The 27,482-nt window shown below is 40.2% G+C and overlaps 2 protein-coding genes across 2 annotated transcripts; both read left to right on the top strand.

The window, feature by feature from the left end:
• The first annotated feature begins 67 nt into the window (after nt 1-67).
• On the top strand, nt 68-27,482 carry TXNDC12 (thioredoxin domain containing 12). Its single transcript, XM_003990099.5, has 7 exons — nt 68-288; nt 13,976-14,036; nt 21,453-21,505; nt 22,620-22,693; nt 23,567-23,636; nt 24,604-24,687; nt 26,627-27,482. Exons 1-7 carry the CDS (start codon nt 192-194, stop codon nt 26,704-26,706), a joined length of 519 nt encoding a protein of 172 aa, XP_003990148.1. The 5' UTR covers nt 68-191; the 3' UTR covers nt 26,707-27,482.
• Nucleotides 17,025-21,487, top strand: KTI12 (KTI12 chromatin associated homolog). The gene is made up of 2 exons (XM_003990100.6): nt 17,025-18,636; nt 21,453-21,487. Exon 1 carries the CDS (start codon nt 17,136-17,138, stop codon nt 18,198-18,200), a length of 1,065 nt encoding a protein of 354 aa, XP_003990149.1. The 5' UTR covers nt 17,025-17,135; the 3' UTR covers nt 18,201-18,636; nt 21,453-21,487.

The following is a 27,482-nucleotide window of genomic DNA, read 5'->3' as shown; positions in this document are numbered from 1 at the left end:
TCCATCTCAAACCAGACCCCGGAGGCACCACCCACATCCGTCTAACATCACTTCCTTCACGGTTAGGAAAAAAAAAATCTGGGAACGCGAGGGGTTGGGCTGAGCCGCACTTGGGGAACGGCACGGACCTTCTGCTAGGACTCTGGTCCTCCTCCGTCTGCTCAGCCCGGTGGCTCCGCGCACCTACCACCATGGAGCTTCGGTCTCATCTCGGGGCCACTTGTTTGCTGAGCTTCAGTTTCCTGCTTCTCATCACCTCTTCTGATGGACATATTGGGCTTGGAAAGGGTCAGACTGCCTTCTTATATTAATCTTTACTCATACTGGGCCCCAGCCCAGTATAATCCTCTTCTTATGCTAACACGATCCCCCTCCCGTTCTGTCTCTTAGGCCACGCCAGGTTTCTTTTTATCCTCTCTAACCGCTCCTGGATTTTGAGGATTTCTAGGGGATGAGGAGTAGCGGGTCTGGGAAATGGTGAGATGAGGAAGTTGTGCTTGAGGCCTCCCTAAATTCTTGGGTTGGAGGTAAGGAACGACCCTAAAGCAGGTTTAAGAGCCAGCATAGGTGCCTAGCACTTGGTAGGTCCTCAGGAACAATCATTTTTCCTTTTGGGAGAAATATGGTCTTTGGAGACCTGCACATGCAGAGACCCTTTCCCTGGCTATGAAGATCCCCCTACTCACCTTCTCCCTGAAGAGTTAGGTTACTGCTTCTTCCGGACCTTGGGGAGAACAGCACCTGCATCCTAGGACTGGTATATAAGGAAAGGCCAGGTGAAGGATAGAAGGTCTGGTGTTAGAGGGTCACCAACAGTTGTCCTTGGTGTGCTTCAGTCAATGTGTCTGAAGAAACTGATTTTTTTTGAGGAGTTGAGGGGACAGTGGTTATGAATGGGAGATCGGTGTGACCTCCACCCCCACCCCATCCCCTTACCTACATCTCCTTTGGAATTCAGGGTTTATGCTTTTTCTAAGTAGAAGAGTGGTAGCATGGATTCTCCTCTCCCTTTTTTGTACCAACCTTACTGGATGGAGTGATTCTGATGCAGTCCTGATGTTTTAAACTTTGCTTTATCCTTCCAATTTGCATATTTATTGGCAGGTGATGAGGTTGGGTGGTCACTCCTTCAGTAAATAATTAATTTTTGATCACCTACCATATTCCAGGCACTGTACTAGGCACTGGGGATCTTGGAATAGACAGGACAGATAAGGGTCCTGCTCACAGAGTTCATATTCAAGTCAGAGATACAGAGAGTAGACACGTGAACAAGAACAAATGTAAGAAGCAAGAGAATTTCAGCTAGGGATAAGTATTGTGAAGAAAATGAAATCGTGATGGAGTAGAAAGAATGGCTGGGGAGGGTGAGGGAGCTGGCATTACTTGAGCTAGGAAGGTCAAAGAAGACTTCTGTAAGAAGGTGATATGTGGATTTCCATCTCAGTGATGAAACTTCATGGTGAATTCTACTGGGCCAGAATATTTTCAGTACTGACAATCTCATTTTGAAACAGATTACTGTATATTTAGCACAAAAATGTAAGTACCAAGGGAGACAGAGTATGGTGTTATGAGTGTGGGTGTAGATCTGAGTTTTAATTTATTCTGCTATTGGCCAGCTGAGAGGCTTAGGGCAAGTTGCTTCACCTTTCAAAGCTCAGTTCCTCATCTACAAAATGGGCATAATAATAACTACCTTGGACACTCAACAAATAATTACTCTGTTCCAGTTACCGTTAGGTGTAGGCAATACCTTAGAGTCATGTGTTCAGTATCTTTACTCCTTGGTAGATATTAAGCCATATATTTATTAATGGTTGTTCCAGTTGCCATTACTGCATAATAAACCACCCCAAAATTTAATAGTGTAAGGAACTCATTTTATTATGCTCATAATTCTGTGAGTCAGGATTTCAAACAAGGCACCATGGGGAAGGTGTGTCCCTTGGTTCCATGTCTGGTTACTTTTCCATGTGGTCTTTCTTCATAGACCAGGTGTGGGGTTCCTCAGTATGACAGCCAGACTCTTAAGAGGGTCCATCCCAAGAGACCAAGGTGGAAATGCATTGCATTTTTATCATCTAGCCTTATAAGTCACATAGCATCACTTCCATTGTAGTCTGTAAGGTCGTGTTCAAGGGGAAGGACCTCCATGGAAAGAATGTTGACACTTTGTAAGAAAAGCATGTGGAATGAGATATTGCTACAAGTATAGTCTGCTCCAGTAAGCCAGGACCATTTCTGTCTCATTCATGCTCAGGAATATCTGTTGAAAGAAGAAATGAATGGTGTATCTGATCATTGAGATCCCTGTCTTTTTTCTGCTTATAGTTTGAGGACTGTCAAAGCAAGTAAGCAAGCAATTGCATAAGCTGTGATATGTATGGTGAGCAAGGAAAATACCAGTAACTGTAGCAGTATGTAAGAAGGCAACTTGAGGAAGGGGGGCTGTGCTCTGAGGATTAAAAAAAAAAAAAAAGGCATGTAATATTGTGTTATAAACTTAGAAAGGATTTAGTTAATATTTATTATTATGCCCTCCCAAGGAAGAATATTTAATTGTTCCTGAAAGGAATTAATAATGTTTCAAATTTTTGTTTTTTGTATCTCTTGGGTATGGATTCTTGGAAAATAAATTATGCCTACCTACGCTACCTCCCCCAAAATGTGCTACCTGAAGCAGTATTTCCTGAAAATTTTGATGAGTATGATTTGTTCCCAAATGTTTTCAGAGCTCTGGCTCTTTCCAGAAGATGGCCTGTTGGTTTGCAGAGAGAAAAGACTGAACGACCCTACTATTTTCATTAAAAATAGGAAATACAGAAGTGTGAGCACTGGATAGGAATCAGGAGACCTGGTGTTTTTGTTTTGTTTTGTTGTTTTAAAATTTTTTTTTAATGTTATTTTTGAGAGAGAGAAAGAGAGACAACATGAGTGGCAGAGGGGCAGAGAGAGAGGGAGACAGAATCTGAAGCAGGCTCCAGGCTCCGAGTTGTCAGCACAGAGCCCCACACGGGGCTTGAACTCACAAACCCCGAGTCATGACCTGAAGTCAGACGCTTAACCGACTGAGCCACCCAGGTGCCCCAGGAAACCTGGGTTTTAATGCTGGTCAGACCGTGTAGCTCTGGTCTTACCAGGGCACTATTAATTGAATGAGAGTGTTGAACTAGAAATGATTCCTAAGAGTCATTTCAGCTCTAACAGTATGGTATTGGAGTGGTATTAACAAATACAGTTGACTCTTGAGCAGCACAGGGGTTAGGGATGCTGACCCCTGCACATCCCACAGTCGAAAAATCAGCATATAACTTTTTTGACGCCTCCAAAACTTTACTGATGATCAGTAGCCTTACCAATAACATAAATATTTGATTAACACATATTATTATGTTCTATATATTATATACTGTTTTTATATAATAAAGTAAGCTAGAGAAAAGAAATGTTAAGAAAATCACAAGGAAGAGAAATATATTTATAGTACTGTACTGTAAAAAAATCCATGTATAAGTAGGTGCATGCAGTTCAAATCCATGTTGTTCAGGGGTCAACGATAATTTTGTTGTTCTCTGTGTCCTAAAAATTTGGGATATATCATCTATGGGGAGAATTGTAATGACTAACATTTTCTGTACATTTACTATATTCCAGGCACTGTTCTGTGCATTTTTCATGTATTAACTAGTTTAATACAATAACCCTCTGAGATGGATAATATTTTTTCTTATCATCCTCATTTCACAGATGAAGAATCTAAAATGGGGCAAGGGAGTCACACAGCTGGTATATGGACTCTCTGGTTTAGAAATCCTAGAGCCCGTCCTCTTAACCAGTATACCATTCCTGTCTCAGAGTGCAGAAACTCCTTTGAAGACTTCACAGGAGAAATAAGAAAGTTGTCAATGGGGGTGGTTCAGATGCTGTCACTGCCTGAAACAGAGATAGATGACTTTGTTAAGTCTCTGGAATAAAAATTTCGGCACTGACACATGAAGTGTCAGTGTCCTACGCACATTCACAAGAATCCTATGGGATAGATATTTTTCTTAGCCATATTTTGCATTTGTGAAAATGCCAAGAGGGTGGAAGTGGGATTCCAGTCCAGTTCTGCTCTACTGTAGTTGGACTTTGCTTAGCTACTGTGTTATTCTATCTCTCAGGTACAGTGTTGCTTGTTTTAGAGGCTTGGCTGCCAGCTCCGACACTTGACCTTTTGTTTCAACAGCAGGAGTGGGTGGATAATACTTTCCTGATGTCTTTCACATACATTCATGAAAACACTTTCAGGATGAAGGGGTTGGAATTCTGCTGTAAATGCTGTGTTTAGAAATGGTCCTCCCCAACCCCACTTTAAAAATTAATGTTTTAGGGAAAGGGCTATTGATGTGGGAGCCTTCAGCTCACTTTGCAGATAGCGGCATAAATTAGGTGGCTCTGCATGTGACACTTCAGGAAGTTGGACTGTTTTCAAATGTTCCACGTTGGCATGGGTGTATAAGTGTGGGTGGGTGTCAGGAGAGTAGGTGATTTTAATAACAAAGTTAACACTGTACCCTTTCAAGTTATATTTGAAGTGAAACAAAAGGACCTGGTTTTCCAGATCTGAAGTCAGTGTTTTCATTCTCCTTTGGTGAGACTGTATTCTTTCATTCGTTTGTTCATTTAATCTTTGCTGGAAAGGCAGTATAGTGTGTGGTTAAAATACAGACTCTAGAAGTTGGCCACCTAAGTTCTAATCCCAGTTCTGTCATTTACTGGCAGTGCAACCTTGGGCAAGGTGTTTGACTTCAGCTTCCATATCTGTAAAATGGGGATAATTAGAGTTTCTACCTTGTAAGTTTATTGGGAAGATAAGTTAATATGTATAACAGTATGGAAAACAGGACCTGACATACAATGAATGCCATGTGAGTATTAGTCATTATTAATATTGTTGTTATCGTTGTATTATTGTGATCATCACAAAGTAAGCATTCAGAAAATGATGGTGGTGATTATGACTCTTATGAAAAATTCCAGTATACTTTTTATTTTTATTTTTTAACAATTTTATTTTTAAGTCCTCTCTATACCCAACTTGGGGCTTGAACTTAGAACCCACAATTAAGAGGTGCATGCTCTACCGGCTGAGCCAGCCAGGTGCCCCTCCAATGTACTTTTTTTTTTTAAGTGTATTTATATTTGAGAGAGGGAGAGTGTGCGTGTGCGAGCAGGAGAGGGGCAGAGAGAGAGTGGGGGACAGAGGATCCGAAGCAGGCTCGCACTGAGAGCAGAGAGCCTGATGTGGGGCTTGAACCCCCAAGCCGCGAGACCATAACCTGAGCCAAAGTTGGATGCTTAACCAACTGAGCCACCCATGAGGCCCTCCAATGTACTTTTTAATACAAATTTTCAAAGCAATTTTGTACATGTAGTGAATTGTTTCAAATAATACCTCTAGACTGACTCTTAGGGATGATGCAGTAAGGCAGGTTGGCACATGTTGGGATACTGGAAAAGCATGTTAATTAGGAATCAGGAGACCTAAATTCTGGTTGTGATTTTGTGGTTTTGGGTAGCCTTTTCCTTTTTCTAGGCCTTCCTAGTATTAAAGGATTGGACTAATCTCTTAAGTTTGTGCTGTCCCAATACAGTGGTACTAGTCACATGTCACCCTTAAATTTAAACTAATCAAAATAAAAAATTCATCTTTTCAGTTGCATTAGCCACATTTCAGGTATTCAGTAGCCACTTGTGGCTAGTGGCTACCATATTAAATAGTGCAGATCTAGAGCATTTCCATCATTGCAGGAAGTTCTATTGAATGGTGCTGCCACAGGGTCTCTATTCTTAGCCAGAACCTCCTATGACCTTTAGCTGTGTCAGCTAGCTTCTTAGTAGCCCCAGTTTATGGAGAAATTGAATTTTACCTGATATTAATCTGGCTTCTTTGACTTTCTTTTGGGTGACATTTGCCCGACACATACTTTTCAATCAACTTACTTTAGACTTTTTCAAGTCTGTCTGTTTTAGGTGCTCTTTTAAATGGTATAGAGGTAGGTTTTTTTTTTTTTTTTAAGTGAAATCTGACAATTTCTATTTTTTAACTTTAACTGGCAAGTTTAGTCCACTTATATTTATGGTGATTATTGCCAGAGCTGGTCTTATTTCTGTCATCTGGTTTGCATTGCTACTGTTTTTTCTTCTTGTTTACTTTAGGGATTTAGTATTTTCTTATTCTCATTTTGTTTTGTCTCCTTTATTAGTGTAGAAGTTGACAGTCTAGTTCTTTTCTTTTGGTGATTACTTTTGAAATTTTACCTACATACTTACAAAATCTAATATTAATATCTTAACTGTCCAATGGAAAGGGGTCTTAGAACATTTCAACTTCAGTCACCTCCTCTTTACTTATAAGCAGTTGTTTGGTGTTTTGTTTTGTTTTTTTAACTCTACCAATTGAGCACTAACATTCTTTGTACAGATAATATTTAGATTTATCCACATGTTTCCCAATTTATTTGTTCGCTATTCCTTGTATCTAGGCTTTCTTCTGGAATCATTTTCTTCCTGAAATGTGACCTTCACTTATTCTTTTAGTTTCTCTGGTTCTTCCCTCCTAGGGGACTATTTTAATTTCCCTTTGTCTCTTCAAATCTCCAATACTTTCTCCACAATCTTTGCTGTCAGCTGGTGATCATGTTTCCTCTTTAACAGAAGATAGAAGCAATTGGAAGAGGCCTTTCAAAAATTGTTACCACTATATCTACCCACCTTCTAGCACCAGTGTCCATATATTCTTCCTCCCCTGTCTGCTGGATAAACTATCTGTGCTCCTAGCAAAAGCTGATCCCTCTATTGGAGTACTAACTCCTTTCTCCTTTCACCTCCTCTAGATATTTTTGACTCATCTTTCTTGTCCTGTATCAGCAATTGTCCTCCCTTTATTACATCATTTCTATCAGCTTTCAACATCTCTATACTTTCCTCCATATTGAATAAAAACCCTTCCTCAAGTCACTGCTCCCCCTAACAATTACCCCCCATATGGGAAAATTCTGTGCAAGAGTTGTAGGTACTCCTCTGATTCTTCCCCTGGGCTATCTTGATCTTGCTCTAATCATGCTTTCATCCCACTTGTCTAATTGAAACTGATCTTATCAAGGTCAGCATTGCTCTCCAGTTGCTAAATGCTGAAGTCATTTCTGATTTAACAGGAACATTGGAGTCAGTTGATCATCCTTCCTTCTTGAAACATCTTGGAAACACTTGGATTCCAGGACTCCATGCACTGCTAGTTTTCTGCCACTCTCACTTGGCAGTTCCTTCTCTTGTCCTTGTCTTGTTCTTCTTTATCTCCCCTGACCTAGGAGTCCTCCAGGGCTCTTAGACTCCCTCTCCATCTATACTCACTCCCTTGGTGATCTTATTCAGTCTCATGACTTTAATAACATCCACATTCTGATACCTGTCCCTTGAATTTCAGCCTTAGACATTTAGTTGCTTATTCAGCATCTATACTTAGATGTCTAGTAAGCATCTCAAAGTGAACATACCCAAATCAAATCTCTTAATGTTTCTTTCCAAAACTCACTCTAATTGCTCCCTTCCCCAGTTCTGTTAATGGCAACTCCATTTTTCCAGTTGCCCAAGCCAAAAACCTTAAGAGTTGTCCTCAACTTCTCTCACCCCATATGCATAGCAAAATCCTTTTGACTTTGCCTTCAAAATATATCCAGAATCCGGTAGTATCTTATACCCTCTATCATCTCTGCTAGTCCAAACCGTCATCATTGTTTGCCTGGATTATTGCAATAGCCACTTTACTAGTCTCATTTGCTTTTCCTTTTCCCCCCTATATTAGTTTACTAGGGCTGCAGTAACAAAGTACCACAAACTGAGTGGCTTAAACAACAGAAATTTATTGTCTCACAGTTCTGGAGGCTGGAAGTTTCAAATCGGCAGGATTGGTTCCTTCTGAACAGTGAGGGATGGATCTGTAGATGGCTATGCTCTTCCTGTGTGCATATCTGTGTCCACATTTCCCTTTTTAGATAGAGACCAGTCACATTGGGTTAGGGCCCACCTCGCCGACCTCATTTTAACTTGATTACCTCTGTAAAGACCCTATTTCCAAATAAGGTCACAAGTCTGGGGGTTAGGACTCCAACATATCTTTTTTTAAGGGATACAGTTCAACTCATAACACCCCCTATAGTTTGTTTTCAGCATAGAAGCCAAAGCAATCCTGTGAAAACATAAACCACATTGTGTTACTACTCTGATCAAAACCCAAGAGCCTAGTAAAAGCTAGAGTCTTTACAGTGGCCTAACAGGCCCTGCATTATCTGTTCCCTCCTCTTTGTTCCCTCTTTGTTCTTACCTCCCTCTAGTTTTAGGGACACCACTGTGTAGTGATTAAAAGCAGGGAGTCTGGACCTTGATTGCCTAGGTTCAGATCCCAGCTCTGATACTCACTAGTGATATAAACTTGGGAGTTATTTAGACTTTGTGCCTCAGTTTTCTCATCTGTAAAATGGGATTAATAAGAGTACCTACCTCTAGGGTTATTATGAGGATCAATATTCATAAAGTACTTAGAACAGTGCCTTGCATATTATATTAACAGCGGATACTTGTAGCAATTCTCCAGTCCCAGACACTGTTCAGAGTTCTTTAATGTATTCATTTTTTCAATCCTCACAGCAACCCTAACAGGTAAGTACTGTTGTAATCCTTGGTTATCCACAGGTGAAGAAACTGAGGGTAAGAAACTTGCCCTAAGTCACACAGCTAGTAAGCTGCAACTAGGATTCCAACCTAGGGAGTCTAGGTCCAGAGTTCATGCTCTTAACCACTATGTAATACTACATAGTAAATATTTATTCATTGAAATAATAATGAGTTGTGAATACGTGATGGTGGAAAAGTTTCTTAGTTTTTCAGAAGATGTCTGTCTTGCCCTCGTTCTTGAAAGATAGTTTTACTAGGCATGTAATTCTAAATTTAGGGATATTTTCTTTTCAGTATTTTGAAGATGGTATTCTGCTTTCTTCTGATTTCTAGTTTGCTCCTGTCAGTCTAATTATTGATATTTTGTAGGAAATATGTCATTTGTCTCTGAAATGCTTTAAAGATCTTAATATTTTTGCTGCTCTGCAGTTTCACTATGGTGTAAGTGTATGTATTTTGATTTTGTAATTTGTCTCAGTTGCTACAGATTGTGCTTTGTGTACCTGCAAATTTATGTTTTCTCTGTTTTTGAAAATTCTCAGCCATTCTTTCTTTCTTTTTCTTTTTGAAAGATGCAAATGTATTTTAAGTAGTAATACATTCATATGGTTTGATATTTCAAAAGGTATTTTTTCCTCCCATTTTTGTTCCCCAGTCACCCAGTGCCCTATCCCAGTGATATTGTCTTTTCAAATATATCCTTTTCTCTCATCTTTTCATTCTGAAACTCCAATTCTTTTTATACTAGCTCTATTAATCTTCTCAATATTTCTTGGCCTCTTCTTCAAATTTTCTATCCCCTTATCTCTCCGTGCTGCATTCTGGATAACTTCTGATTTATCTCTCCACTTGTCTCTAATTTGCTGTTTTAACCTATTCATTGAATTTTTTTATTTTTTAATTAAAAAACATTTAACACTTATTTATTAAAAAATACAAAGTTTACTTACTTATTTTTTTAGTAATCTCTACATCCAACATGGGGCTCAAACTCACAATCCTGAGATCAAGAGTCACTCACTCTTCTGACTGAGCCAGCCAGGTGCCCCTTCAAAATATCTCCAAGCTCTGAGCTGTCAGCACAGAGCCCGACACGGGGCTTGAACTCACAAATCACGAGATCATGACCTGAGCCAAAGTCGGATGCTTGACCAACTGAGCCACCCAGGTGCCCCTCATTGTATTTTTCTTAATTAATAGAATTTATTTTTTTGAGCAGTGTAAGGTCTGTAGAAAACTTGAGTGGAAAATAGAGTTCCATGTCAGCTGTCACCCCTCCACTTTCCCTCTCCCCGGGTTTTCCCTATCATTAACATCTTGCATTGATGTTGTTCATTTGTTACGATTGATGAGCCAGTATTGATACATTATTATTGACTAAAGTCCATGGTTTACATTTGTGCTATATAGTCTCTGGGTTTTGACAAGTGTATAATGACATATATGTTAATTTGCTAGAGGTGCCATAACAAATTCTACAGACTTGTAGAAATAAATTAATAATTAATTAATTAATTAACAAAAATTTATTTTCTTACAAATCTGGAAGCTAGAAGTTCAACATCAAGTGGTTGGCAGGATTGGTTTCTTCTTATAGATGGCTGTCTTTCTGTGTCTTCACATGGTCTTCCTTTTTTTTATATGTGTCTGTCCTAATCTCTTTTTAGAAGGACACCAGTTATAATGGATTAGGACCTATACTAGTGACCTCATTTTAATTTAATTAACCTCTTTAAAGACTCTGTCCAAATACAGTCCTATTCTCAGGTATTGTGGTTTAGGACTTCAACATACCAATTTGGTGGGGTAGACACAATTTAACTCATAACAACATATATCTGCCATTACAGAATCGTACAGAATAGTTTCACTGCTATAAAAATTCTATGTTCCACCTACTCATCCCTCCGTCCCCCGTGAACCCCTGGCAACCACTGATCTTTTTATAATCTCCATAGTTTTGCCTCTTCCAGAATGTTATGTAGTTGGAATCATATATTATGTAGCATTTTCAGATTGGCGTCATTCACTTAGCAATATGCATTTAAGGTTCCTCCATGTCTTTTTGTGGCTTACTAGCTCATTTCTTTTTATCACTGAATATCCATTGATATTATATTTCAACCATTATTTTTTTTAAGTAGGCTCTATGCCCAAGGTAGGGCTTGAACTCACAACCCCGACACCAAGGATCAAATGTTCTACCAACTGAGCCACCCAGCTGCCCCTATATATTTAATTTCTAGAAGTCCAGGTGCCTTTATAGATTTGCCTATTTATTTCATGTGTTGCATGCATTTTTGTGATCCCATGTGTTACTTCTTTATGTTTTTTTAATTTAAAAAAATGTTTATTTTGAGAGAGAAAGAGTGAGCGAGTGGGGGAGGAGCAGAGAGAGAGGGAAAGAGAGAATCCCAAGCAGGCTCTCCACTGACAGTGCACAAACCATAAGGTCATGACCTGAGCCAAAATCAACTCGGGCGTTTAACCAACTGAGCCACCCAGGCACCCTCCATGTGTTATTTCTTTAAATGTTCACACATAGTTATCTTTGTGTCCTATGGCTGATAATTCTAATATCTGAAGTCCGTAGGGGGTTTAAATCTATTTGTTGCCTCTGCTGATTCCTACTTGTGGTGGCCTGTTTTCTTATGTGTTTGGGGGAATCTATGATTGTGAACTGTTCATCTTTGGCTATTCTGGAGGCCTAAAGTGGGGAGTACTTTCCTCTAGAAAGGTTTGAAATTTGACTTATCTGGAAAACTAGGGGTATTATCATTTCAGTCTTTTTTTTAATTGTTTAAATATGGAATCTCAGATTTATCTCCATTTTGCTCTATCGTAATAGACATTTGCTTTCAGGTCAGCTTTCCCTTTTATTTGTTGCTCACTATCTGGTTTTAGCTTACTTTAGCCCAGTGAGTACATTTTGAAAGTCTGTTTTATCTGGGATTTTATTATTTTGTAGGTGGATACCGCCCCAAACTGTCTACTTGGGCAATCCCGCCAAGGCAGGATTAAGTTCACTGAGTTTAGGTATTGACAGGTAGAATGATGGTGATCAGTCACATTAGGCACCTTCCAGTTCTCCCAGTTTCACTCTCACTTAATCATTAACTCTTCAGGATTAGACTTTGGGCCCTAGGCAAGTGACATATTTCTCTTGACTAGCAACCCACACTGCTGGAAATGAAAAATGATGATGATTAGTTGGGATACTGCCTCTGTGCACTAATCTAGATGAGCTGTTTATTTCCCTGTGGTAACACTGATGGAAATTTGAATTTCTTCTGGGAAATTCATAACTGAAGTATCATAACTGAAAAGTCATAGAATTGAAGTTTAAATCCCAGCTTGGCCATTTACCAGCTATGTGACCTGGTACAGGTTATGTAACTTCCCGGAGCCTCAGAAGTCTCAAATGAAAAGCATAACAAAAGCTGCTATTTACTGATCATTTATAAATGCTAAGCAGTGTGCTAAGGTACTATATATTCTTATTTCTTATATAATATCCAGTAGCAATCTTATGAGATACAGCTATTATTTTACCTATTTTACTGATGAGAAAACAGAAGTTTAGGGAAATATAGATAGGGTTATTGTTAAGGCCAAATTAAAAAAAAATTTTTTTATGTATTTATTTTTGAGGTAGAAACAGAGCATGAGTGGGGGAGGGGCAGAGAGAGAGGAAGACACAGAATCCGAAGCAGGCTCCAGGCTCTGAGCTGTCAGCACAGAGCCCAATGTAGGGCTCGAACCCACAAACTGAGATCATGACCTGAGGCAAAGTCGGATGCTTAACCCACTGAGCCACCCAGGCGCCCCAAGGCCAAATTTAGATGAGATAACATGTAGTTAACATGAGCACATATAGAGGGGCCAATGAATGACAGTATTACTGTGATCACTCAACATTTTTCAAGTAATAAAACTAAGTCATTTACATGATATGGCCTAAATAAGATTCATTTACTCAAAAAATATTTTATGGAGCACTTACTATGGCCATGTATAATGCTCAATGCTGGAGAAACAGGAGGGAATAAGACAGATATGATCTCAGCCCTAAGGTAGTTCCCTTTAGTGTGAAGGAGACAGGCACATAAACATTTATAGTTCAGCCTGGGAAATGCTGTGATGGAGCAAGAATAGGCTGCTCTGGGAGTCAGGGAAGATTTATCAGATGTAATGATGCCCTCTGGGTTTGTATTTGAAGAATAAATTGGAAGTGAGGATGGAAGGAAAGGCAGAGGAGGCAGTAATTATGAAGGCTGGAGGGGAGACAGTACATGCCAAGTTTAAGGAAATGAAAATAGTTTTGTGTAGAGGATTTTAGAAAAAGTGTGGAAAGTGAGCCTGGGGAGATGGGCAGGTGCCATATTTTGAAAGGCTTTGTAAGCCCTGCTATCAGAGTTTGACCTTTCTTTTTAGGTAATTGGAGAGCCTCTGAAAGGTTTTGACATAACAGAGGTATGATTTTGGTGGAAGTTAGGGGGATAATAAGAGTAGCTTTGGATACATTATCTCATTTAATCTTTACACCAACACTTGGAGGTAGGTATTATTATCTTGATTTTAAAGATGAATAAATTGGGACTTGGAGAGTTCACTACATTTACAAAACTCACACATTTAATAGGAAGTGGAGTCACATATCCTTGTATTTTTTTTAACGTTTGTTTATTTTTGAGAGAGAGAGAGAGAGAGAGAGAGAGAGAGAGCATGAGTAGGGGAGGGGCAGAGAGAGAGGGAGATACAGAGTCCAAAGAAGGCTCCAGCACAGAGCCCGAGGCAGGACTCGAACCCACAAACCATGAGATCATGACCTGAGCCACCCAGGCATCCCATACCCTTGTATTTCTGACCCTAAATCTATGTTCCTGTATTGTCTCCAGCCAGTAATGATTTGTTATGACCTATTTTGTGTTTACTCTGTGGAAAGTTCTCATTCATGCTTATAGTGTTATTTGCATACTCAATGTTAAAGAATTTCACAACCATTATTTGCTGTTCTTAAAAATTATGAATTAGGTCATGTTTTCTCTGTTTTATATATATGAAAGTAAACTGAGGCTTGAGGTATGGGACCATTCATGGTCCCATACACCTAGAAAGTGGTAGAGCTGAGACTTGAACACCATGTTCTTGACAGAGGAAAACTTTTTTATGGCTACCTTGTGAACATGCTACATTTCTTTTTTTGGGTCTTTGCCTTTATTCACGGGTGAATGTTTATAAGGCTCTTTCCTTCCAGGTTTTGGAGATCACATTCATTGGAGGACACTAGAAGATGGGAAGAAGGAAGCAGCTGCAAGGTACAAGATATGGTTTTAGGTTATTTATGGTGGAAGGGGCGCCTGGCTGGCTCATCAGATAGAGCATGCAACTCTTGATCTTGGTGTCACAAGTACAATCCCACATTGGACCTAGAGGTTGCTGTAAAAATAAAATACATTCAGCAGGTTATTTATGGTGGTAAAACACTTTCCAGCCATCAGCTTAACATTAATTTCAGGTGAAGGATTATGCCAAAACAGAGCCAAAACTGGGGAGTTGCCTGATGATAACAACAACAACAATACTAGTTGAGGTGCCTGGGTGGCATAGTTGGTTGAGCATCGGACTCTTGGTTTCACCTCAGGTCATGATCTCACAGTTCCTGGGATTGAGCCCCACATCAGGCTCTGTGCTGACATTGCGGAGCCTGCTTGGGATTTCTCCCTCTTTCTGCCCCTCCCCTGCTCGCTCGCTCTCTCTCTCTCTCTCTCAAAAAATAACCAAATATAAAAAAAAAAGCACTACTAGTTAACATTTAATAAGTGCTTAGTATGCACCAGACACTGAATTATGTGAATTAACTCATTTAATTCTCACAAGAATTCTTTTGAGGTGGCTAATGCTGTTACCTTCATTTTAGAGATGAGAAAACTAAGGCACAGAGCAGTTAAGTAACTTCCTCAAGATCACATAGCTAGTAAGCGGTGGAGCCAAGATTCAGACCCAGGCACTATGGCATTAGAGCCTGCACTCCACCAGTAAACCACACTGCCTTATAGTCTCAAGTTGAATAGTCTCAAGTTTCAGTTAGGTTTAGTCTATGCACTGATGCAAATAACTGATGCAAAGGAGAAGAAAAGGCAGAGCAGGGGAGAGAAGGCTAAACACTGATCTAAGTGCTTTACATACATTAATTTATTTAATCTTAATAACCTATGAGGTTGGTTCAGCCTGTGAAATAAGAACTGTTGTTATTGTATGGGAGAGGAATTGAGACACAGAATGATTAAATAATTTGTCAATTGATTACACAGCTAGTAAGTGATAAAGCCAATACTTGAATGTTCTCTATTGTACTGTACTGGAGAGATACAAAGACCCAAAATATGTGCATCTACTTTATTAAAAAAATGTTTTAATGTTTATTTTGAGAGAGAGAGAGAGAAAGAGCAAGCATGAGCAGGGGAGGGTTGGAGAGAAAGGGAGAGAGAGAATACCAAGCAGGTTCCGTGCTGTCAGTGCAAAGCATGACATGGGGCTCAAACTCATGAACTGTGAGATAATGATCTGAGCCGAAATTAAGAGTTGGACACTTAACCAACTAAGCCACCCAGGCACCCCTGTGCATCTACTTTATACACACACACACTTGCACAGAAACTCTCACACTTCTGCACCTACAAAATTATAATTGACCCTAAACAATGCTGGGATGGGGGCTTAGGGATGCTGACCACCTGCTTAGTCAAAATCTGCATATAACTTTTGACTCCCCAAAAACTTAACTACTAATAATCTACTGTTGACTGGAAGCCTCACTGATAACATAAACAGTCCACTAACATATTTTGTATGTTATATGTATTGCATATTGTATTCTTACAACAAAGTAAGCTAGAGAAAAGAAAATATTAAGAAAGTTATAAGGAAGAGAAAATACATTTATAGACTGTACTGTAAAAAATCTGCATTATAAGTGTACCTGTGCAATCCAAACCCCTGTTTTTCAAGGGTCAACTGTATAGTGCTTGCTTTTGCTAGAACAGACCCTACAGCTTAATGACTTTGAGTCTTACACATTCTGTAGAATAGGGTTGCCAGATTTAGCAAATAAAAATAAGAATGCCCAGTTCAATTTGAATTTCGGGTAAATTGTAAGTAATTTTAAATATGGCCCATTCAATATTTGAGACATACTAAAAACATGTTGCTTATCTGAAATTCAAATTGAACTAGGCATCCTGTATATTATCAAGCAACCTTACCCAGGAGAAAAATTTATGTTAGTTTCTCAAGTTCTTTTTTTCTTTTTTTAATTTTTTAAATGTTTATTTATTGTTGACAGAGAGAGAGAGAGAGAGAGAGAGAGAGAAAGAGAGAAACAGAAACAGAACGTGAGCAGGGGAGAGGCAGAGACAGGGAGAATCCGAAGCAGGCTCCAGGCTCTGACGTGTCAGCACAGAGCCCCACCCTGGGCTGGAACTCAGACTGGGAGATGGTGAGCTGAGCTGAAGTCCCCAGCTTTACAGACTGAGCCACCCAGGCGCCCCAGTTTTTCAAGTTCTAAATCAAATGACTGTTCCTAGATGAAGTCTTAAGTGACTTTGGGGGGTATGTTGTTTTTTCTCTTTTATACTTTTATATTCCAACGACGTATTCTATCCATGTAAGGTGCTTTATTTTTCCCATTCAGACTTCTATGGGGAAACTGTTTTATGTTCATCTGAATTCCCAATCATGAAGAAGTTGAATGATTGAAATGGTTATTGAGTAAACAGTTACTGAGAATCACTGGGTGTAAGGAAAGAAGGGGAACTAGCGTTTGTGAATGGTCTTTGTATGATAAATATGGTGCTGACTGCTTTGCAATGTTTAATGCTCATTAGGGCCCTATTATAAACGGTTGGGCAGTCTTTGGCAGATCCCATTCTCTTGAGGCTTGTTTGACATAAATAACTGATGTCATTCTTATTTCCATCTTTTTTCTGAGAGCAGATCCTGCGTTTAGTTGGGGTAGATCTCATGTTTCCACAGCAACAATAAGTCCTTTAAGAGTAGAGAGGGACATGGGGCGCCTGGGTGGCGCAGTCGGTTAAGCATCCGACTTCAGCCAGGTCACGATCTCGCGGTCTGTGAGTTCGAGCCCCGCGTCGGGCTCTGGGCTGATGGCTCGGAGCCTGGAGCCTGTTTCCGATTCTGTGTCTCCCTCTCTCTCTGCCCCTCCCCCGTTCATGCTGTGTCTCTCTCCGTCTCAAAAATAAATAAACGTTAAAAAAAAATTTAAAAAAATAAAAAAAAAATAAAAAAAAAAGAGTAGAGAGGGACAGGAAGTGCACTTTGCCCTTCCGGTTTGCGCCGAAGAGTTCAGCAACCCGGAAGTGACGCTACCCGGTTGCACATGGCCGCGTCCCGTAAGGATGCCGCTCGTAGTGTTTTGCGGGCTGCCATACAGCGGCAAGAGCCGGCGGGCGGAGGAGCTCCGTGGGGCGTTAGCGGCCGAGGGCCGCGCGGTGTACGTAGTGGATGACGCGTTGGTGCTGGGTACGGAGGACGCGACGGTGTATGGCGATTCGGCCCGTGAGAAGGCGTTGCGCGGGGCCTTGCGAGCCGCAGTGGAGCGGCGCCTCAGTCGCCACGATGTAGTCATCCTCGACTCGCTTAACTACATCAAGGGCTTCCGCTACGAGCTCTACTGCCTGGCGCGGGCGGCGCGCACTCCGCTCTGTCTGGTATATTGCGTACGGCCGGGCGATCTGAGCGGGGGACCTCGGGTGGCTGATGCGGTGGACCACCGAGGCCTGAACCTCAGTGTGAGTTGGAGGCCGCGCACTGAGGAAAGAGGGAGACCTCTGGCGGTGGGCACCCCTGTCCTCAGGGAACCACAGGCAGTGGACTCTGTAGCAAGCGGGAGAACCCAAGCAGTTGTACCTAAGGAACTGGAGCCGGAGGAAACCGGGGTGCTAGATCTTCCAGCTCCTGTGACTTCAGAATTTGATACATGTGAAAAGCGTATGGTCAGTACCTTTTACTCTCCTGAACTTATGGAGGCACTAACGCTGCGCTTTGAGGCTCCCGACTCTCGGAACCGCTGGGACCGGCCCCTGTTCACCTTGGTGGGCTTAGAGGAGCCATTACCCCTGGCAGAGATACGGGCTGCCTTGTTTGAGAACCAGGCTCCCCCACCCCATCAGTCTACACAGTCCCAGCCCCTTGCCTCCGGCAGCTTTCTGCACCAGTTGGATCAGGTCACCAGCCAGGTGTTGGCAGGACTGATGGAAGCTCAGAAGCGCGCGGTCCCTGGAGACTTGCTTAAGCTTCCTGGCACCACGGAGCACCTGCAGTTTACCCGGCCTTTGACCATGGCAGAACTGAGTCGCCTCCGTCGCCAGTTTATTTCCTACACCAAAATGCATCCCAACAATGAGAACCTGCCTCAGCTGGCCAACATGTTTCTGCAGTATCTGAGCCAGAGCCTGCACTAAACAGAGGAGGTGTGGGGGGAAAGCCCTGGCTCCTTGTCTAACCGCCACTGCTCTCTGTGTTTCTTGATAAAGTAATCTGAAGGTCTACAGAGCATGTTGATGTGTCGTACTACAGCTGTTGTGACTGATTTTACTCACATTTTCCTCTGAGTGCCTCTGTTGTGACAGGCCTTGAGTTACAGCATAAATTGAGACTAGAGAAAATGGAGAACTGGTTTGGAGGATCTTGGCAATTTTCTCCAGGACAGAGCTGAGGTGCACAGGATTTGTTTAGATTGGGTTCTACCTGTGGTGTCACACACCCAGGATTTCCCCCATCTGAATTGTAGGAGAGCAGACTGGATGGATGAATTTTTTTTTAAACAATTGTGAGTGGAAACTGAAGATGAGACAGTTCTGCATCTGCACTGGCCTTTCTTTCATACCAGTTTTTAAAGTACTGTGTCTACTTTTTGCTAGTCTGTCCTGGGGCCAGGGGTCACTGATAAAGCCACTGGTTTCTGTCCTTGGGAAGCTTTGGTTCTAGTGGAAGCAAAAGACATAACTATTAGAGTTTACATCTAATAAAATCTTTTAGAAGAAAGTCTGCTGGAATCTCTTTTGCTTCATGTAACTTAATGTTCTTCATGTAATTTACTTAATGTAACATTTAGAGACACATGTATCACTGTTATGCCTTTGACCAAAATAGTACTTTGACAGTGCTTGATGAGAGACTGGATATTTGGTCTAACCTAGAGTGATGATGACAACTTCCATAAGTGTTGTGCTTCATTCTTTATTTCAAGGCAAATATCACTTTAAGCTTTTTCATTCTTTCACTGATTTTATTAAATAAAAATCAGCACTTGTGATTTTCAAAGATGAATTAGATATGTCTTTGCCCTTGAGAAATTAATAGTTTGGTGAGAAATACAAGTAAACATGATTATGGTGTAAAAATGTCGGTGTTTACAGGATAATGACAGAATGGTTTGGGACCCCAGAAGAGGAAAGGACTAATTAGCTGTTGAGAGAAGGTAGTTTTGGGAAGGCTTGTAGAGGGGTTAATATTTGAGCTGTTACTGTAGAACATGTGTCAGCAAAGCATCAAATAGTAAATGTTTTAGCCTTGTGGGCCATAGGGTCTCTGTTGTAACTTATTAGCTGTAGCACATTTTAGCACAAAAGCAACCATATACAATAAGTATACAACTGAATATGAGTACGTATGTGTGTGTGTTTGTGTTTATTTAAGTGATTTCTGCACCCAAGCGGGGCTCCAACTCATGACCCTGAGACCGTGAGTTGCATACTATTACAGCTGAGCCAGCCAGGCACCTCAGTATAAGTGTGCTTGAATAAAACTACACCAAAATGTGTATTGTATTTAATTTTCACATATCACAAGGGGGACTATTTTTAGATTTGTTTTCAACCATTTAAAAATGAAAAAAAAATAGCTTGTATCTTACAGCTCTACAGAAGCAGGCAGTGGCCTGGATCAGGTCTGCAGAGATTTGCTGATCTCTGCTCTAGAAGGATAAATAAGAGTTTACTAAAGAGGGAGGAGGGAGCAAGGCATTCCAAACTGCTCTGTAAGTGCATGGAGCTATTGAAAGGTTGGGCTACCTTGGTGGTGGGTTTCTTGCTCATTAGGCAGTCTGGACCACCTTTTGTTATATTTGATATAGTGGATGTATTATAGTTACATATGCTATATTAGATGATATATATTAGAATTCCTGTGTGAAAGGAAGGTTTGGACTAGGCAACTTCTAATGCCTTTTCCAACCTCTGTTCTCAGATTCAAAGTTAGTTATTGGTTGTGGATTGCGATTCTAAATTGAAGTAGACAGTAATGGTCAGAAAGAACATTGGTTTTAGAGTCAGACTTAATGAATTAGGTCATAAATGACAGAACCTAGATTTTATGTGGCCAAATATTTAATCTCTTGGGAGTCTCAGTTTTCTTATTTCTATTATGAGAACGTTAGTAGTATATACATTAGGATTGTTGTGAGGATTTAAATGAGATAATGCCTGTAAAGCACATAGCACAATGTATAATAAATGGGTAGCATATTTTGGTTATTATTATTATTATTATTATTATTATTATTATGGTTACTTAGATCCCACTTCTCACATAAGTTTTTCCTGCTTATTCGGTTTTTACGACTATTAGAGGTACAAATCCACCCCGGATTTGTAGTAGGCCTCTAATGAGGTATTGAATAATTCATTTGACAATTAATTATGTGTATTTAGAATAGTGTCTAGTACATAGTAAATGCTATGCATTTATCAATATATTCAATAATATCAATAATATTCTATGTGCCACATGTAAGGCATGTAGGGAGAGCTGAGTTCTTTGCTTTAGGGAACTCCCGAGTCTATTGCAGGGAGATGGGTAAGTAATAGAGTAAATATAGTAAATGCAATGATTGTATTGTGTAGTGTGGTGTTACAGGGGTTGTATGATTCAGAAAGCCATGGCTGCTTACATAGGACTTTCCTACAAGTTGGCATTTAAGCCTTGAGAGCTTAAGGACTTCATTTGGCCAAGACTGGTTCAGGTGGATGATGTTGCTCATCATTTTAAAAAAGAAAAAGTTTTTTCCTCCCTGATTATAAAGATTATATTTAATTGTAGAAAAAATGGAAAATATAGAAAAAGTATAGTAAAATCCACAATCCCATTATCTAGGGATAACTATTATGTTTTGGTATATTTCATTTCATTTTAGGGTCTTTCCTCTGTACATAGTTGTACAATTAAATCCAAACTGTAGATGATAATTTTATATTCTAGTTTTTTGTTTTTTTGTTTTTTTTAAAGTAAGCTCTTCACCCAACGGGTTTAAATTCATGATCCTGAGATCAGGAGTCACATGATCTACTGACTGAGCCAGCCAGGCGCCCCATTCTGTTTAATTTGATGTACCAATGAAAAATTTTAACATTTTCAATGATTATATAACCATAACATTTAGAAATACTGTAATTTGATGTTTCTTCTACAGTCTTTTCTCCCTAGCTTTAAAGCCCAAATTTGCAGAATTTATAGGAATGTCAGAACTTACCAATAATTTTATTATAATCTATTATTGAATATTTATGTTGCCTAAAAATTTTCTTAATCCAAATCGTACTTACTACCTGAACGTCTTTATACATTAATCTTTGTCTTTATATATGGTCATTTTATTAGGCTAGACTTAAAGAAATGGAATTACTAGATTTTAATTCCTTTGTTTTCTTTTCAAGTGGCTTGCCCCTAATGGTGATCATCCATAAGTCCTGGTGTGGAGCTTGCAAAGGTAAGTACAAATAATCAAACCTCAAATGTGTTCTTAAATATTAACATTTAGTTAAAATTAGCACAGGGGTACCTGGGTGGCTCAGTTAAGTGTCTGACTTCACTCAGGTCATGATTTCACGGTTCGTGAGTTTGAGCCCCACATCAGGCTCTGTACTGACAGCTCAGATCTGGAGCCTGCTTCGGATTCTGTGTCTCCCTCTCTCTCTGCCCTTCCCTTGCTCATGCTGTGTGTCTGTCTCTCTCTCTCTCTCTGTCAGAAATAAACATTTTAAAAAAATAAATAAAAAACATTGGCACAGACTTTTCCCAGCAGTACTGATTGCTCTAAGGAATACCAAAGAAATATATATGACATAGATTCCCTGCCCTCAAGAAGTTTGCAGTTACCTTTGCAAGGGGTTGGAGAGTAAAGCAATTGAGATATGGTTAGGGAGAGTATAGTATTAGTGCTATAGTAGTTGTATAGACAGTAAATACAGGAAGCTGAAGTGTACAGAAACATGAGAAGTGGTTAGGGAAACATGAGAAGTGGTTAGGGAAGTCTTTCTGGAGGAGGTGGGAATGAAATTTAGAACCCAATGTTATTTGTGGCACCTATTCTTTCTACTTTGCCATCTTGCCACTTCCCGGTCAGGTTTTTCCTTTTTTTGGTATGCTACACTCAGCAGAATCCTAGTTGGAAAAGGAGTAGAAAATTAGTGCGAATAGTGTTATATCTATATCTATATCTATATATCTATATCTATATATATATATATATGATATATACACACACACACGCACACAGTAATGTTACTGTGTTTTCTGTTATTTCAATAGAAGTTACTGACATGTGGCTATAAAAAGTAAATAGGAATAATTTTTTCATTTATATGCCATTATCTATATTTTATAAATGAAGTAAAAGTTTCAGAGAAATAGTCATTCACTCCAGGTGACCTACCTGTGTGAGTAAGTAGCAGAAACACAGCCAGAATTCAGGTGTCCTGATTTCTGGTTCTTAGGAGTTTAAAACAAAAAAGAGTTCAGTTATTTGAATCAACTCTGCAAATTAGGGTTTGGGTATGAAAATGATGTTTTCTTATATTTCAAACTCTTTTTTTCCCTCGTAGCTTTAAAGCCCAAATTTGCAGAATCTACAGAAATTTCAGAACTTTCCCATAATTTCGTTATGGTGAATCTTGAGGTAAGACTTTGGGGATTTCTCCTTTCTGCTATGATTTTAAGTCTTTGCTGTTTTAGAATTAACATCATTAATGGTGTAAAATCATATTTAGCAGAGCAGGCATCCTGTATGTATGTGTTTTCCTCTTCACTTCTAATAGTAAAGCTTGTGTCAGGTGTAAAAGGCCATCCAGCCTCCACTTGTGGGAGGAAGGGGAGGAGAGATTAGCTAAGAAGACCACATTGTAAGGTCCTTCAGTCTTGGTCTATAATTATGACATGTTTTACATCTTTGTATTGCTGAACTAAAGGTATAGTAACACATGCAGGACACAGATCTCTGCAAAATGTGATTCATTTGAGCACCTTGTCTGTGCTGGGCTTGTATGTACAACGTTCCTGTTTCTTCATTAGGTATCCTTTATGCCCTCATTGAAATTATATATGGGGAATTGAATATGGTGGGACAGGTGAAACAAAATATGTCAGATGGTGGTAAATGCTATGGCTTAAAATGAGGGATGGAGGGGATACTTCGCAATTTTAAATAGAAAAGAAGGTGACATTTGGGCAAAGATTTGAAACAAAAGGAGTGAGCCTTGTGGATAATGGAGAAAGCATGTCCTGGCAGAGGGTAAGAGTAAGTACAAAGGCCTGAGTGAGGTGCATGCCTGGCTTAATGCCTTGACAACAAGGAGGTTAGCATGGTTGAAAAAGACTGAACAAGGGGTAGAAGGACATAAAGTTAGAGAAGTGCCCAGGTGGCAGATTATGTAGGGCCTCTTAGGCCAGTGCAAGGACTTGGGGTTTTACCCTGAGTGAAAGGGGAAGCCACTGAAAGGTTTTAAAGAAAGAAAGGACATGCATGATCTGACTTAAGATTTATACTTAATAGGATGAAGAAGAGCCCAAGGATGAAGATTTCAGCCCTGATGGGGGTTATATTCCACGAATCCTTTTTCTGGGTAAGGTGAAAGACCTTAATCTGGGGATCTGTGATGTGGAAGGAGAGGTAAAGGAGTCAAGGCACTTACTCCATCTAGTGAAATTGTAGTAGGATGGCTAAAAACAAAAACAAACAAACACCAGTTTCAAGAGAGTAGGGGAGTTCTAAATGCTAGAACTTCAAATTGGAAGGAACATTTTTTTTTATTAACTAACTGTTTTTGTGAGCAATGACAGAGTACTGAGCATCCATTCATTCATTCGGGTATCAGCCACATGTCAAGCCCTGTGCTAGGCACTACAGGGACAGAGAGAAGCCATAGTTCCTACCCTTGACTTCATAGTGCAACTGAGGCAGTGGAATACTATAACTTAACAAATGTCTTTCCACAAACAACTTATAAAAGATACTAAATTTTTTTTTTTTAAAGATTTTTTTTTTTAATTTTTTTTTTTCAACGTTTATTTATTTTTGGGACAGAGAGAGACAGAGCATGAATGGGGGAGGGGCAGAGAGAGAGGGAGACACAGAATCCGAAGCAGGCTCCAGGCTCCGAGCCATCAGCCCAGAGCCCGACGCGGGGCTTGAACTCATGGACTGTGAGATCGTGACCTGGCTGAAGTCGGACGCTTAACCGACTGCGCCACCCAGGTGCCCCTAAAAGATACTAAATTTAATGACCATCTAATCTTTGCTGGATTCTGTGGGGGAGACAATAGAAATGCAGAATCCCCCCATCATCAAGCAGAAAAGAAACATGCCAGGAAAAGAGAACAGCATATGCCAAGGCATGGGGGACTTGACTTCAGGGAGCTGCAAGGAATTCATTGTGATTACAACATAAAACACAAGGGGTAGAGTGGTGAGATAATGGGCTGCAAAGATGGGCAAGTGTTGTTTCCTAGAAGGCCTAATATACTCTATAGCATTTGAAACACCTCTCCGTTATAATTACTGCAATCCTTGTGGCATTATGTCTATAATAGATCCCAGTGGCAAGGTGCATCCTGAAATCATCAATGAGAATGGAAACCCCAGCTACAAGTATTTCTACGTCAGTGCTGAACAAGGTATGTTATGTTGAGAGAGAGGAGGAGAATTGCTGCTAAATTTAACTAGCTCTATGGTAGGAGACTCGATTCAGCATGTTAGCTCAGCGTCTCCTGCATGACCAGCTTTTGGCTAGGATCTGTATAGAATATAGGAGAAAGATGAGACTGAGCCCTATCCCTAGCTGCTTAAATCTAGTTTGGAGCTAACTGAAACACAGGAAATAAGAATTGAGGCTTACAGAGATAGTCACTTGCCTGTGGTCTCACAATTAAGTCACAGCCAGGATTTCAGTCCAGAACTTAAGTTTTTTCCCATGGCACTAATGGCACTCTTCCTGTAAGAAGTCAGAGGAGGGGGAATGCTGTTAGCTGATCAAGTCTAAGAGGTTTCATAGATCGTAATCTCTAATTGGACCTAGAAAGATAAGAATTTGTCTCTATGGACAGATATGAGGACATTTCAAGGTATGGAAGCAAGGGGTGGGAGGTGTAGCCCAGCATGGAGTACGTAGGCTTGGTGGAGGACCCAGTGACTGGATTGAATCTTGAAGAGTGAGACCTAGCCAGCAGAAGAATGCAAAAAGCATGTTCCAGGCAAAGAGAACAGCATCAGCACAAACAGGTGAAGGAAGGCTGAAATCATGTCAGTCATGCCTTCTTGTTCTCTAATCCTTGAGCACAATCATTCTAGAGGCAGAGATGGAATTCATGCTACGTACTGCCTGTTTTCCTTCCAAAGTTCCCCTGTGTCATCTATAAGAGGGGGTTGTTTGCTAAGTTGCCATGTGTTCAGCATTGCCATGCTGTTGCTGTTGTTGTTGATCACTTTGTTTTGAGTCCTTGGAACTCTTATTTCTTAGAATAGGGAGAGGAACAAGATCTGGAGAAGTTATCTCCTTCCCATGGGTAAGGAGAATGTCATCTTCCTTACCCAAATGCAGATCACTAAAAGCTGGAAATTTCCCTTATGGGAAGGGCAGCTAGATTTTAGGTCCCCAATTCTTGAACCTTGAGATTCACATTCCCTTTAGAATTTCATCGAACTTACCATTGCCATCTCCACACTGCCATCATCTTTTAACACATTAGTCCAAATGTGGACATAGAACCTTTGCCTGAGTCCCCCATGGCTCAGCTGACATGAAACTGGAACATTCAAACTTGGCTTTACTAAAGGCTTAGGGAAAGCAAAAGGGATGTAACCAACTATTCTACCTGGCTCTTATGAGGTTACAGGCTTGCTTTCTGAGATTTACAGACTCTGGCTCAATCTAGCTCCTGGCCTGTCACTGTATTAGAGAGCCTGTACCAAAACACCTGCTCTCCTTGAAGTTAAATCTACAAGAGAGATGTCCTGAGATAAACATGAAATTTCATGTCTCATCTATGTAGGGCCCTCCTTCCAGTCTACTCTTTCTTTGAGAACCTGCCTTCTTCTATGTATAGGTGATACTAGAAATGACTACCTACTTCATTGAAGACCACTCCCCCTTCTAGCACATGCACACACATGCCTGTAACTTCCACAGCACATGAAATAAATGCAGCATTCATCAAAACGATGTGATGGGGATGGCAGGAAGGTGTTTTCTACTCCTTTAATGTCAAGTGAACATCTGTAGTCTATGACAGGGATTCAGTCCTAATCCTGGATGGTAAGCCATAGTAACTAGTAATATTTTTGTAGTATTTCATAAATTATAAAGCTCTTATTATTTATTTAATTTTTATAATAATCCTGTGTGAAGTAAGTAGTGTTAGCTCATTTTATAGATAAGCTATAAACAGATTCAAAGAGGTAAATGACTTTCCAGGCCTAAAATCCAGAACTAGATCTCGAGTCCAGATCCTGTGCTCCTGTCATATTTCTCCTATAACAAAAATCTGTGTTAGTTGTCAAATGTCGGATATTAAAAACCTACTTCATACTCCCCCCACCCCCACCTTTATTTCACAGTTGTTCAGGGGATGAAGGAAGCTCAGGAAAGGTTGACTGGTGATGCCTTCAGAGAGAAACATCTTGAAGATGAGTTGTAACATGAATATATCCCTTCTTTCATCAAAGTTAGTGTTCTGGAAGGAAAGCAGCAGGGGAGGGAACATTGAGAAATCACTCAGAACAATTAAACCAACCAGGAAACCTTGCTCCTGCCTACATGGGAAGGAGCGCTGTCACTGTGGAAGACTTCTAACAGAAACTGGTCTCCGTGCTTTGGATCCAGCAGAGTGTGGCAGACTTCCTTTTCTCGCACCCTCTTAAAGATGTCTATTTGTCATTGAATGTAAAGGATGACACTTTTGACACAAAACTTGAGCCATTTGGAGGTTTATTCCTCACACTTCAGTATTTGAATCTTTTTCCATTTCCTCCAGCTTTATTCACCTTGGCGGTGAAAGGAGACAAGTAGCATCTTTTCTACAATAGTAAAACTTCAGAAATAGTTTATCATTTAAAACAACAAACCTAAATGTAAATCAGTAATTTTACCCCACCAAGGAGACCAGCCTGTTTCTTCTCATTTTCTCCTGGGAATAATCTTGGGCTTCTTCCTGAATCCCAGAAACTTCCATCCTCTTCTACTGCTTGGGCTTCCCTGTTTGCACGCATGTGTGTGCAAGAATGGCTGTGTGCTTGGACTCAGCCCCAGCTGGAAGCATGCTTTTCCCTGTTACTGTTACAGAAACAGAAACCTTCAAGCCCTATGTGGAGCCATTTTTGTCAAGTCGTCAACTGTATTTTTGTACTGAGGTTAACAAAAAAATTAAAAGATATTAATTGTTCCATTAAACTTTAATAAAACTTTGAAAGGAAA

This window comes from Felis catus, chromosome C1 (assembly GCF_018350175.1).
Source record: "Felis catus isolate Fca126 chromosome C1, F.catus_Fca126_mat1.0, whole genome shotgun sequence".
Lineage (NCBI taxonomy): Eukaryota > Metazoa > Chordata > Mammalia > Carnivora > Felidae > Felis > Felis catus.
This window is presented reverse-complemented; position numbering and strand designations above follow the sequence as displayed.

Excerpts from the sequence above, each read along its gene's own strand:
- TXNDC12 (XM_003990099.5), top strand. The coding sequence starts at position 192 with ATGGAGCTTCGGTCTCATCTCGGGGCCACTTGTTTGCTGAGCTTCAGT. Across the intron at positions 21,506-22,619 it reads CTGGTGTGGAGCTTGCAAAG|CTTTAAAGCCCAAATTTGCA; the intron begins GTAAGTACAAAT and ends TTTCCCTCGTAG. Across the intron at positions 24,688-26,626 it reads CTACGTCAGTGCTGAACAAG|TTGTTCAGGGGATGAAGGAA; the intron begins GTATGTTATGTT and ends TTTATTTCACAG.
- KTI12 (XM_003990100.6), top strand. The coding sequence starts at position 17,136 with ATGCCGCTCGTAGTGTTTTGCGGGCTGCCATACAGCGGCAAGAGCCGG.